This window comes from Hypomesus nipponensis, chromosome 23 (genome assembly GCF_054491055.1).
Source record: "Hypomesus nipponensis isolate SF chromosome 23, ASM5449105v1, whole genome shotgun sequence".
In the NCBI taxonomy this organism is placed as follows: Eukaryota; Metazoa; Chordata; class Actinopteri; order Osmeriformes; family Osmeridae; genus Hypomesus; species Hypomesus nipponensis.
Genome location: NC_140383.1, coordinates 13,582,716 through 13,596,088, shown reverse-complemented (window position 1 = coordinate 13,596,088; position 13,373 = coordinate 13,582,716). Strand labels below are relative to the sequence as shown.

Sequence of the window (13,373 nt, the reverse complement as noted above, 5' to 3'; positions counted from 1 at the left end):
GCACCTGTATCATAACCAGAAGTTCGTTGGTTTATAGTCTGTCAAATTAGTTCTAGTTATTGGTGTTCGTTGGCATACAGTTTACAGAATCTGCTCTTATTAGCCTAGTACATCTGATTAGAGCTAGCAACAATGAATTGCAGATTAAAGCCTTGGGTCCCTTATCGTCCAGCAACGCTCGACAGGAATTTCAGGTCCACTCAATAGCTAGCTAGTTAGCACAACTAGATGCATCTACTATTGCAGTCTAAGGTTTGTGAAAATCAGACATTTAGATCACCTGGTCACTACAAACAAAAGGAGTGGAAGAACACTGGACATATTGTACAATAAAATGTTTTATTGAATTGCAGTTGGTTGCCTTGTATATTCTGTTCTATTAAATTCCATTGAACAGTTGCTGGTGATCATGGTTAGATTCAACTTGCATCAAGTACTACAAACGTCAAAGGTAAAACATTAAGTGGAACAATATAGGCTACTGCTAGCATAGCCATTTCTAGCTTTGCTTCACAATATTGCGTTATGTATTATAAGTTAATGTTATACATAGATGTTAATAAAGTAGCAGACATACATGATACAACACACCAGTAACCAATTGACATTGTGTTAATATACCGAAAATATCCGTGAAATGAGATGGTGCTGCTGTCTGTCCCGCCGAAAACCATTCAAACAGGTTGACAGCAGTGTTTTTTTTTTATTGCAGCGAGCTACCGGAACCACGTGGCAAAAAAGCTCTAGCTTTTTCCCTGCGTTTCACCGGCAGTGAGTGTTCACAATGTTATAGTTCACTCCATGTTACACCCAAAACGTCAGGGAGGACTGCCTTATGTAGATACGAGTCAGCTGAAGATAGCCAGAATATTGGATTTCTTCAACCGAGCCTGTTTCATTCGTCATTTGCCTGAGAAAGCGACTTCCGTTGGCCAGCTCCATTGAAAACCATTAAAAAAAGTTGACAGCAGTGGGGGTTTTTGGAACTACAGCGAGCTACATGAACCACGTGTCGACGAGATCAAAGCGTGTCGCAACTCTCTTTTTCTATGGCTCTGGCGGAGGGGAGTGGGATTCTGCGGGGGAGTGACGGTGCGTTCACACTGCAGCGGGGTGGGCAGAGCGGGGCGTCGGCTTCCCCAGAGAATGTCTAATATAGAGAGAACTGCCACTCTCGGGAAACTTCGAAGTTGAAGTTCCATGTGAGGGCGCTAACGAGCGAGTGCAGAATGAATGGAGGTCTATGGAGCGGTACACCTCAAAATCCACTTTTCTCAGGATATAATTTTTTGTCTAGTAATTTGAATTCAGAATTCTAAAGGGGAGACAAAAAAAATACACACTGCTGGCTGTTGGATTGTTTTAAAGTCGCCTTTCTGTTCTAAAAAGCTTTTGAAAATGTCATTGACGTCATACACATCCTACGACCAGAGCTACTGCTTGACGGCAAGCTCTGGTCACTTACTTTTTTCTCTCAGGGCATCGACAACACAGCTGACACGTTAGGCTCTCCCTGTCAATACACATGCTAGAAAGAGTTTTGGCTTGCTAATGTTTTTGCTAATGTTGCTAATGCTCCGACATTCTGATTCTGCTTCGGATGTCATCAAGCGGGAGCTAGGGTCGTATCAGTCCTTCACTGACCAATCAGCATTCATTAGCAGAATGCTAGTGTGTTATGGGCAACAACGACTCACCATGTAAGAAATCAAAAGGACATAAGTACTCGTTCATTCAACTTTCGACCTATAATCCATGTTGAACATGCACAAACTACAATCAAATCTGAGATTTTTCAACGACAATCAGGCGAAAGAGACAAATTTATCCGTTTAGCTCCAGACTCCCATTCAACATGCACTCGCTCGCGATCACCCCCAGTGGAACTCTGGTGGAACTGCAGCCAAATTCTGTACAATGGGGCTTAATAGGGAGTGGCAAGGCTCTCCTTAAACAGGCTCTGGCTTCCCATTCATTTTCAATGAAACCAGGCATTGACGCCCGCGTAGGGCATTGTGGGAAGGCGAGCGGGGCGTTGCCGCTCGCGTAGGGCATTGTGGGAAGGCGAGCAGGGCGGCGAAAGTTGGATTTTCTCAACTTTATTTAAATGAGGAGCATGAAAACGCCAGATGGCCAATGTCAGAAATACTAATCTATCAAGCATTGCACAGTCAGTCGATGAACAAGTTTCAGAAAGCTTTATTGCTTGCGGCCGGCCCACAAGGAGACAAAAACATCACACGCCATTGTGCTACAAAGTTTGTCCGCTAGCATGTTGTGCTAGCTAGCTATTTAAGCAGAACCGCTCTTTACAGTCATTGGTTAAGACAAAGGCATGCAAATGTTCCATTGCTCTTCTTCATTGGCTCCTTGCATAGACCTGGCGCGCGTGTGTGCGTGCGTGTTTGAGTGTGTGTGCCTTTTGACCCCTGTAAGCTTGACCAAATGATTCACCCAACACAGATAAGGCCAGACATCTTTTATGGCCTCTCCAGTAAGAGAGAGTGGTCAGCCCAGGTCACCTTGTTTACATATGCCTCGTGTTCCCCAAAGTTCAGATTTGGGGGTAGGCCTCTCTCTACACACAAGGAATGCTGAACACAGAATCATTCTTATACAGGATAAATGTGTTACATCTTCAATTTTCCCAACAGCCAATCGGGTTGGTTTCTTGTTTCTTGTAACGTAGCAACTGTTGGTCATGGTAAACATTTCTAGGTTTGACAATTTCAAGATGGAAGATCAACTCATCGTATGTGTGTCTTCATACCCAGTATTGTATGATACCTCTATGTTCAATTACAGAGATGTAAACAAAAAAAATTATGCCTGGCGCAGGGTTGCTGAGGTTGTCGGCGTCCCTGGTGTGTTGTATTTTGTACTTTAATTCAGTTTTTCACATTACGTAACTTTCTTCTGTGCTAGTTGCATAGTCTAGCTAGCTCACCCTGCACACGATTGACATTCAACGCTGAAATGCTGGCTGGCAGCCACTCGCTATCCATACAGTGAATGTGTAGTGGCAAGTCATAATCTAGCGATTGATTTGCAGAGATTTCGAGTAATATAATAAAAGGTTACACATGTCAACGTTTGTCTGATGCATCTTTTTTTCCAACCGGAACAAGACCCGTTACTGTACATAGAGTGCGGGTGGCATTTAATCTTTCACTCGGCCTAAAAAAAGTGTGGAAAAAGATAACCTATTGTGTGCTGTAGATAAGATCATGTCAGATCCAGAATGCGTATCGGATTTTTGCTTAATGTGTGTAAAAGTTGTATTTTGTCTGCATATTTGCCATGACATTATACGAACTACAACAGTGATTTAAGAGAACTACAGCTCTGAATTAATCTGTCTGACACGCCCCCAAGCGTGGTGCACTGTGGGAAGGCCGGCGGTGCAGAGCGGTAAAAAAGTCTGCAGTGTGAACGCACCGTGAGAATTCGGTCCAACAGCGGATATTGCGTACGCCATAACACCAACAGCATAACGGTTATCCAAATAACAAAGAAGTGTACAACACTGGCGTTACAGCGTTTGTATTCACACACACACTTGATGCCATTTATCTTTACGTTAGCAACAGTAACTCAGCTGTTAGCTGCAGAGCTAATGTTACAGCCACATTCTAAGGGTAGCAAGCTTGGTAACTATATTGACCTTATTCCGGAAGTCACAATGGGCGCGGCCATCCGCGTATTCTCATTTCCGGTTTAGATACTTTCCACTTTATAACGGTGCTAAAAGACAGTGTCTTAAACAGGCTCTGGTACTCATTTATGGCTAATAGAGATGCCCAGCGTCAACTGCAGTTTGTGGCTGCCATAACAGGTGGAGAAGACGGAATCAGACCCTGTATGATCATTGTTTTGACCATGGAAAGAAGAGGTCCGAGTGTTGTGGGCCGACATAATTTGCATCGACCTCCAACCGAAGTTGAGGATCTGCGTCCCTGGCTGAAGGCGCTGAATAAAAAAAAACACAGAAGTTTCCTTTTGTCTGCTCGTACCAATAAAGGGTGTAAAGTAACTATATTTTAGTATGTTTTAGTGTTCTCAATTCATGAAAGATACATGATTATAACCAAATGTATGGGCATGGCTGTGAGCAAAACAATTGCTGCAGTGCATCTAAGTTTAATATAAAGCTTTTGAAACAACGCAGCAATCAAATTATTTCATGCATCTTTATAATTGCCATTAGATAGGAGGGAAGATACATATTTTGTAAGTTTTAACACGTTGCATATCGCTTGTACCAAAGCCCCTCGATGAAAAAGTTGTTACTATTTATTATTACAGCACAATTTGTCACTCATAAATTTGCAGTTTATGGCTAATAGCAGAGACCTGATGCAAAAACTAGAGCCTCAAGTAGATAAACAAGAAGCTATACGTTCTACTGCTCACAGTGCTAGCTGGTCGGTTTTGAGGCGAAGTCTCAAATACATGTACTGACTGTAAAATGTATCACACGACTGAATTCTAGAGGACCTAAGCTTTCAAACAAAGTATAGCAAATGCATATGCCCTGCAGTGAAATCGTTAGAATATCTTATGTTTGTGGCTAATGTGATGCCTGCATATCGCAGCACAGCAGAGTGCAGGGCAGCGATCTGACCGGCAAACAAATTATATCAACAAAAAGTCTTTTTCAAGCCATCCAGTGAAAGGGTGTATGTGTTGACTTGTGTGTCGGCGCATTTCCAGCGAAAATACATTTAAGATACGGGTTGTGCAGAGGCTCGGATGAAGGAACTAAAGAAAGATGTGTGCTTGCATTTGTACATCCAAGCACTGAGCAACTGTTTTGCTTCGTTTGTTTGCTCGCCATGATGTCTCTCCAGGAAAAACTGATATTGCACTCGCCCTTGGACGGTGGTAGCTCAGTTTCTCATGGACGGGCCAGATGATCTGGTCGGGCAAAGCAGAGAGAGGGGAGGTAACCTTCCCCCGATATACGTCACTCGGGGGAGATTTTCAAACAGCGCAAATGAGCCTTCATTTTGTCAAAGGCGGAGAAGAACACGCAGGACTTGGTTTACACTTATCGAAAATTCTAGCCACTGGGGGACCAAAGGCAAGCTAGGGGAACTCATATTAATGTTAAATAACCTCATAAAATGACGTTTTCATGTCATGTCACCTTTAAGTAACAACATTTGGCTGTAATTCTTATGTAAAATTATAAATTGTCTTTCTATCTGTATTTCCTGTCATTCAGAAATACAGAAATTACACGTATAATTTACAGAAAAAATACTGTAATTTAATCTGTCTTTTTTACAGTGAATTTAAACACTGTATGAAGGCTGTCTGGTAGATTTGTGTTGCACAGCAAGCATCACGTTAGTTTTTCTGAGTCTGACGGAATGAGTAAGATCCAAGAGCCCAGGGTTAAATATTGTATTCCTGTATTTGTATTTATTTACTGTTTATGTACCCACGCATTTCTTTCTTTCTTCTACTGCCAATCCTGTGCATCTGTGTGTATCCAAAGTCATTTACACATTCGTCGTCGTCATCTGCCGCTTGTCCGGGGATCGGGTCGCGGGGGCAACGACCTAAGCAGGGAGGCCCAGGCTTCCCTCTCCCCGGCCACTTCCACCACCTCTTCCTGGGGGACCCCGAGGCGTTCCCAGGCCAGCCGAGTGCAGCGGTTCTACTCTGAGCCCCTCCCGGATGACCGAGCTTCTCACCCTATCTCTAAGGGAGAGCCCGGACACCCTGCGGAGAAAGCTCATTTCGGCCGCTTGTATTCGCGATCTCGTTCTTTCGGTCACTACCCATAGTTTGTGACCATAGGTGAGGGTAGGAACGTAGATCGACTGGTAAATAGAGAGCTTCGCCTTTCGACTCAGCTCCTTCTTCACCACGACGGACCTATGCAGAGCCCGCATCACTGCGGACGCCGCACCGATCCGCCTGTCGACCTCGCGCTCCATTCTTCCATCACTTGTGAACAAGACCCCGAGATACTTGAACTCCTCCACTTGGTTCAGGATCTCCTCCCCGACCCGGAGATGGCACTCCACCCTTTTCCGGTCGATAACCATGGCCTCAGATTTGGAGGTGCTGATTCGCATCCCAGCCGCTTCACATTCGGTTGCGAACCGCTCCAGTGAGAGCTGAAGGTCACGGCCCGATGAAGCCAACAGGACCACATCATCTGCAAAAAGCAGCGACCCGATCCTGAGGTCACCAAACCGGACCCCCTCAACACCCTGGCTGCGCCTAGAAATCCTGTCCATATAGGTAATGAACAGAATCGGTGACATAGGGCAGCCCTGGCGGAGTCCAACCCTCACCGGAAACAAGTTCGACTTACTACCGGCAATGCGGACCAAACTCTGGCACCGGTCGTACAGGGACCGGACAGCCCCGATCAGGGAATCCGGTACCCCGTACTCTCGGAGCACCCCCCACATGAGCCCCCAAGGGACACAGTCGAACGCCTTTTCCAAATCCACAAAACATGTGTAGACTGGTTGGGCGAACTCCCATGTACCCTCCAGGACTCCGCGGAGGGTATAGAGCTGGTCCACTGTTCCACGGCCAGGACGAAAACCACATTGCTCCTCCTGAATCCGAGGTTCGACAATCCGGCGGACCCTCCTCTCCAGGACCCCTGAATAGACTTTCCCAGGGAGGCTGAGGAGTGTGATCCCCCTAAAGTTGGAGCACACCCTCCGGTCCCCCTTTTTAAAGAGGGGAACCACCACCCCGGTCTGCCAGTCCAGAGGCACTGTCCCCGATGTCCACGCGATGTTGCAGAGTTGTGTCAACATTACACATCCTTTACACATTCACTGTTCTTTTAAATTCTCTGGTGTGTAGACATCCACTTCAAATGTTGTGCTGTTTTGATGTAAGTTTTAGTATGTGTGGACTGTACATAGTCACTATACTTGATTTTTATGTATTAGGCTGTGTGGGTGGGCATGTATAGGTTTGGCTGTGCCTGTGTGTATGTAGTTTGGATTAACTTGGTATGTGTTGGTGTGTGTGTATGAGCTTATGTGTGTGTGTGTGTGCGGGGAGGGGGGTGTTGGCTGTGCTGGGGTGTATGTATGTATGTGTGGGTGTATACACACACACTGATCTCCACCTCCCCTGTGTATGTCTCCAGGTGTACGAGGCTATGCCGTGCCACTCTCAGTGCAAGCAGTATGAGTGGAGGGCAGAGCCCTGGTCCATGTGTACTATCAACACTGTGGACGAGTTGCCAGCCTGCGGAGAGGGGGTGCAGAGCCGCAAGATCAGGTCAGTGTGGCCATGCACATCCTCATGGCTAGGAATAGCAGCAATGCTGTAGGGTGACGTAGTTAAGAGGGGCCTTATTTAACCCTGCAACAATGTAAAATTTTTCCCTTTTATAACATGGGTTTGAAATATACATTTCACCATGTGATATGATATTTATGTTGCCACAAGAATGTACTGTACAATATATAATTTACTAATGTCAATAAACTGTCAATATTGTTGAAGAGTGTGGCTGAGAATATAATATTAATTCAAGAGTCCATTTAATTCAAATTCGAATTAAAATAGTCATTGTGTATTGTAACATATTCATTACTATTCAATTAATGTGGTAGGAAGAACAGGCCATATGATTATGATTACCAAATACGTTGTACTGTTTTTGATAATTTTTATAATTTTACAAAGAAAAGGAGCTCAATAAAAAATTGAGTGATATGATTTGGAGGTAGTTATAACTTGAACTGTACAGTACTGTAGTAGAAGGTGGTTACAACTGTAAAGTACTGTAGTAGGAGGTAGTTAATTCACAGGCAAAGCGGGTTGTGACAGCACTGTATCTCGGGTGGCTGACAGGTGTGTGAGGAGGGGAGCAGAGGGGGCCCAGGAGCCCAGCGAAGATGATAGCTTGTGTGACCAGAAAGAGATTCCACCTGGTGCCCAGACCTGCTTCCTGCCTTGCCCAGAGGAATGTGTGATGGCGAATTGGGGACAGTGGAGCACCTGCCCTCTGGTAGAGATTCTGCACTTCCTGTCAATGGTCGTATATGTTTTCTATCCCATTACCAACAACTCAAATTAACTTCTTAGTTCTTCATTATTTTTTGAACGATGTTATTCTGGCACTTTTAACTCTTCTAGCTGTTTGCATTCATAAAGGTTATGATCATTATAATGGATGCAGTTTTTATATGTCAATCACACCTTGCAATGAGAAACTTTTCACTGCCAGTGTTTCATCCCTCATGTGTAGCTAGAAAAATCACTTTTGTAGCAAGTTATTTCACTGTGTAGCTAGTACTGTCGGAGCGTCACGCTGTAACTAGCATTGTCTTTGTGTATAATTTAACTAGCTACTAATTGGGACCTTGCATTATCACAACGCTATAGGTTTTCTGCCACAACTAACGGGTCAGTGATCCAAAGCACAATCCTCCTAGAGCAGGCCAGATGAACAATTAGTCCAGGGGCGCAGATGGAATTTTTGAACTGGGGGGACCAAGCTGTCAGCAAATGATTCCAACTCCATTTGTTATTTTGTGTAATATATATGTACACTTATGCAATGTTTATTGCAGCTTCAGTATATATAGGCCTACTGGAGTGCAATACTGATGTAACAAAAGTGAGAACGATACTGCAATCCCCCGACCCTGTAGGGGGGTTCGGGGCATGCTCCCCCGGAAGAACATTTCTTAAAATGTAAAGTTAAACGCACCAATCTAGTGCACTTTGAGAGAAAAATTAAGAGGCTATCAATGTAGGATCTGTGCGGTCTTCTAAACAATATCATGTAATTTTAACCAGCCCCTGATTGGCTGTGAGGTGTAGGCATTAGGTGAGGAGTTTGCATGCATGCAACATATTATTGATATATAGTAGCAATAGTCCATATTTCATTTTTATTTCGCAAAACAAAGACGACATTCTCAATTTTAAAATTAAATATAACGTAACTCATTTGAACCAGACCAGCAATATTTACCTTCATAAATTCTTCTTCACGTCCTCTGCCTCTGTAGAGCTAGTCGCCTGGCTAGAACTAGCTGTTGCTAGTGCCATATTTTCTGATTCTAAATCTGCATCTTCGTCCCGTAGTAGCCTATAATTTAATTTAACGTCTTTAGACCGCGACGCACAGGGATGGGTAATGAGCGTTGCTTAAGATCAAAATTACAACGCAACATACAGCAGACATCTTAGATATGAGAGACCCCCTCAGATTTTTGACTTTGTTGCTTTCATGGGAGCCAATACTCACTCTATGGGAGCTCGGCTTTCTCTGGCTACCACGTAATTCGAGCACTGATGAAAGGAAGCGAGCCAAACATTACAATTTTAAGCAGCCAAAATGAACGGGCCTACTAACGTCATCTTGATGACAACCAGGAAGACGCCAAGCCTAAAAGCACAAACGCCAGCTCCAAAAACACTTTAAAATAAGCATAATACACTTTTTCTTTTCAAGTGTTGTAGTACTTTTGTGTGGCCAACGTTACACATGCTAACATCTCCTAATCAGCTGTGCAGTTATAACTGATGCTTGTTGCCTTACGTAGGGAGAGTGGTGGGGACGGATCGGGGTCGCTAGGAATCTGGGGGGGACATGTCCCCCCCATCCCCAGTGCCATCTGCGCGCATGAATTAGTCGTTAATGTGTCTTCAATTAGAGACTCTGGCATTCCTTATGCAGTCCACCAAGCCTTTGGCCTCTAATATTGATGAAAACAACCATTTGGAATTTACAGGATCTCCTGTTGGATTTGTTCAACAACACAGTGTTGTTGAATATTAGTCCTTCCAGAATACAAATGAAGTATAACGACAATATTAATTGCTTTGTTCAAATTTGTGCAATTCACACACTGGATACAGCTTTCAGTGCATGCTAGTGAAGGTGTAGGTAAACCTTGCCTAGGGGCTAAATGTGCTAGGACCGGCACTGAACATCCTACACTTCACACAACGCTGCAAGCTAAATGTTCTCCATGTGCCAACAGAAGCATTAAAACATTCCAAATGCTATTTCCTTACTGTGTTTTAGTTTTTCCCCACACTTACTTGCTAACTTGTTTTGATGTTATTTCTAGCATTCAGTGTGGTTTCAAAGCCCCTGTACAAAAACCCATTATCCCTTTAAGGATTTGTTCCATATATAGATAGTCATCAACCCTGCCAAGAAACCAGCATTGTCATGTTTGTATGGGAAGTGTGGGGTGTTGCTGAAATTCTAGTGTACTGTTACTTCACTGCCAGCACAGCTAATAAAAGAACCTCTGAATCTAACAGATTAACAGTCATTAAGCATTGACAGTGATGGAGATGGATATTATCTCACCACAGCCACCATGCCCCTTGAGGCAAACTGAGATCACATCCTCGATGAGGGCTTTTTCAACCTTGATGCTGTACTCTGTTTAATTGACCACATTTACTCTCTTCCATCCTGCCTCCCTGTGAAAAGCATTGCTTCCTTGGTCTTCTCTTCAATTCATAAAATGTAGGATGTTGGATGTTCAGGTAGACACTAGTCTTCAGGCATCCACTCATATCCGTTCACATCAAGCAGGAGCAGGAGGAAGGGTGCATCTTTTTGGTCCCTGTACATGAATAGACTAAGATTGTTGTTTAATATTTTACGGCACAGTAGGTAAAATAGTTAATCTGATTTTCGTCTTGTGCTCTGGAGCCGTGTGACCCAGGCATGTTGAGGAACAGGACCAGACAGGTGCTGCGTCTGCCTGCCCCTGGCAGTTCTTGTCCAGAACACACCCAAATGGAGGCTTGCCTCCTCAACTCCACCTGCTTCTCCTACCACTACAAGGTCTCAGGTAGGACACTTGTCTAGTCTATACTATCAGGTACTACACGGTTCTATCAGGTAGGACACTGGTTTAGTCTATACAGTCAGGTAGGAGACTGGTCTAGTATAAACTGTCATGAAATGTGGCTTGTACAAGTGGTCACTTATCATAATAGTCTAAAGGTTTATGTGTGTGTGTGCGCATGTGTTTTTCAGCATGGAGCACCTGTCAGCTGAATGAGAATGCAGTCTGTGGCCCAGGGTCACGGTCCCGCCTCCTGAACTGCGTTCGCAGCGACGGCAAGGTTGTTGAACTGAGCGTGTGTGAGGAGGTAACCTCTGTCTAACCAATCAGGGATTAACAGCTGGGGGTCGGTGCTGGAGTGCAGCTCTGTGAGGATGGCGGTGGGGCACCTGGCATTCAGGATCAAGTTTAAATAAATAGCTTGAATCAGAAAACCTCACATTCTTATGAATAATCATTGAGTGTTTCTATTCATGTTTTTCTTTCTTGATAGTTTTAGTATTGCTGTTTTTCAACACTTGGAAGTACAGAGAGTCACATTTTTGGAGTGGGTTGGATACTTTATTTCAGTATTTTCTTCCTATCCTTCCTTCTCCTTCTTCCTCTCCAGCTTGGTCTGGTCAATGAGGAGATGTTGGCAGGAAGCTGTATGGTCGACTGTCCTGTCAGTTGTATGCTCTCCGATTGGTCACCTTGGTCGGAATGCTCGCACACCTGTGGTAACCAAGGTAACGCCCCTTACACACTCTGCTGGTTGAACCTGTATAGCAAGTGTGTAGGCAGCAAGCCACTTCATATTACAGGGTCAAACATGCAGAGAAGTTGGACTATACAATTGTATATTCATTAGTGGTAGGCCGTTATCGGTGTTAACGTGCTGCGTTAACGTGAGACTCTTATCGGGCGATTAAAAACAATTTAGCCGTTAATCTATTCTCAAAGTTGGGTTGGGAGCTTGGTCTACACTGTTAAAAATACATGAAAAAATACTGCACTTTTTCTGTAAATTATACGTTTTTTTTCTGAATTACAGGAAATACAGATAAAAAGACAATGGCAAACTGTAAATGTATAATTTTACATAAGAATTACAGCCAAATGTTGTTACTTAAAAATACACTAAAATGACAGTTTTTTTTATATTAATAAAATGTTCACAAAAATGTTCTGTTAAAACACACAACTTTTAACAGTTATTTTGCTGATATTTACTTTCATCCAACGGACAAATAACTTAATAACATAATTTTTGGTTTAGACAAAGGAACCTTGAATTGTTAACTGAGCTCGGGTAGTTGACGTCATGCAATCCCAGCATGCACCAGTCAATATCAAAGACTATAAAAGCCTGCAAAAGCCTTTTTGGGGCTCTCGTTTATGATCATTGACCAATGCATATATAGTAAAGCTGTCTCTTGGAAGTCGCTTTTGATAAAAGCGTCTGCTAAATGAATAAATGTAAAGATACCAGAGTAGGACGAAGGAAAGTTGATTAGATAGTTGTGTAGCGGCAATGCTCCTGTTACCCAGAATGCCCCGCGGCACGCTGAGAAGCTACAGAGTTAAAGGTTTAAACTTAGTTAGATAAGCATTGTTTGGAGTTTTGTTATTGTGTTCGTTCTGTTTTGATATGTGTAATGTGATGGTCTGTAGTTTGGATACATTAAGTGTTCACCCTGATTGTGAATGTTGCCCCGTTAGATGCTGGTCTGACCTGTCTTTTAAAATAATGTTCCACCAAGTAAAATACTTTCCAGTTTGTACAGGTAGCTGGCGCTACAGGTGTAATCTGAAGTGCCGGTAATGTCTGTAGTATTTGGATACTGATTACAGCATCTGAATGCTGTGTGTTGTGCACACGAGCTGCTTGGAATGAACATGTTAAATCATTATATCTTAATTAGGCTTTATTCATTATTTTTATTTATTGAAAATGCCGTTATTTACAGAGAAGTTATACTAATGCTTTCAGTGCGTTCACACTGGGGCGGGCAGAGCGAGGGGTAGGCTTCCAATAAATTTTCAATGAAACCAGGCGTTGACGCTCGCGTAGGGCATTGTGGGAAGGCGAGCAGGGCGTAGAAAGTTGGATTTTCTCAACTTTATGTAAATGAGGAGCGTGAAAACTAGGGCTGTAGTCAACCAAAGAAATGCTTAGTCGACCAAAGTCTTGTCCTGCCCAACGATCAGTCAAAAAAAAAAAAAAAAGGAGACGCGATGTTTTGCATTTTGATTGACCATTTATTAAACAATTGTCATAGAGCTTTTATAAAACAACGAAAAAACAGCAATAATACATAAAACTATAATAATAATTTAAAAAAAAGAAAATTGAGTGATTTTTTTAACTGCAAAGTGAGGAGCTCTGTCCTAGGTCTATAGTGACCGTCACAATCGTGCACCTGACCACACCACACGCTACAAAAAATTGCTAAAACTGCAAAAACTGCCAAATAATGAAAAATCCTAACAAAAGCTCTTGTTTATACAGGCTGTATATTCTTCTTTACTTTCAAAGCTATGGGTTAACTTTTGTCCAGCCGATCTAAGCGTTTT

At 43.2% G+C, this 13,373-nt stretch overlaps 1 protein-coding gene across 2 annotated transcripts in view; it reads left to right on the top strand.

Moving 5' to 3' along the window:
- thsd7ba (thrombospondin, type I, domain containing 7Ba) overlaps positions 1-13,373 on the top strand; it is a 385,664-nt gene that overhangs the window by 305,636 nt on the left and 66,655 nt on the right. For both annotated transcript variants that reach the window (XM_084689263.1, XM_084689262.1), the window contains exons 16-20: positions 7,133-7,266; positions 7,846-8,002; positions 10,679-10,820; positions 11,009-11,124; positions 11,428-11,545. In XM_084689263.1, coding sequence (XP_084545389.1) covers positions 7,133-7,266; positions 7,846-8,002; positions 10,679-10,820; positions 11,009-11,124; positions 11,428-11,545 — 667 coding nt within the window. The remainder of the gene's footprint in view (positions 1-7,132; positions 7,267-7,845; positions 8,003-10,678; positions 10,821-11,008; positions 11,125-11,427; positions 11,546-13,373) is intronic.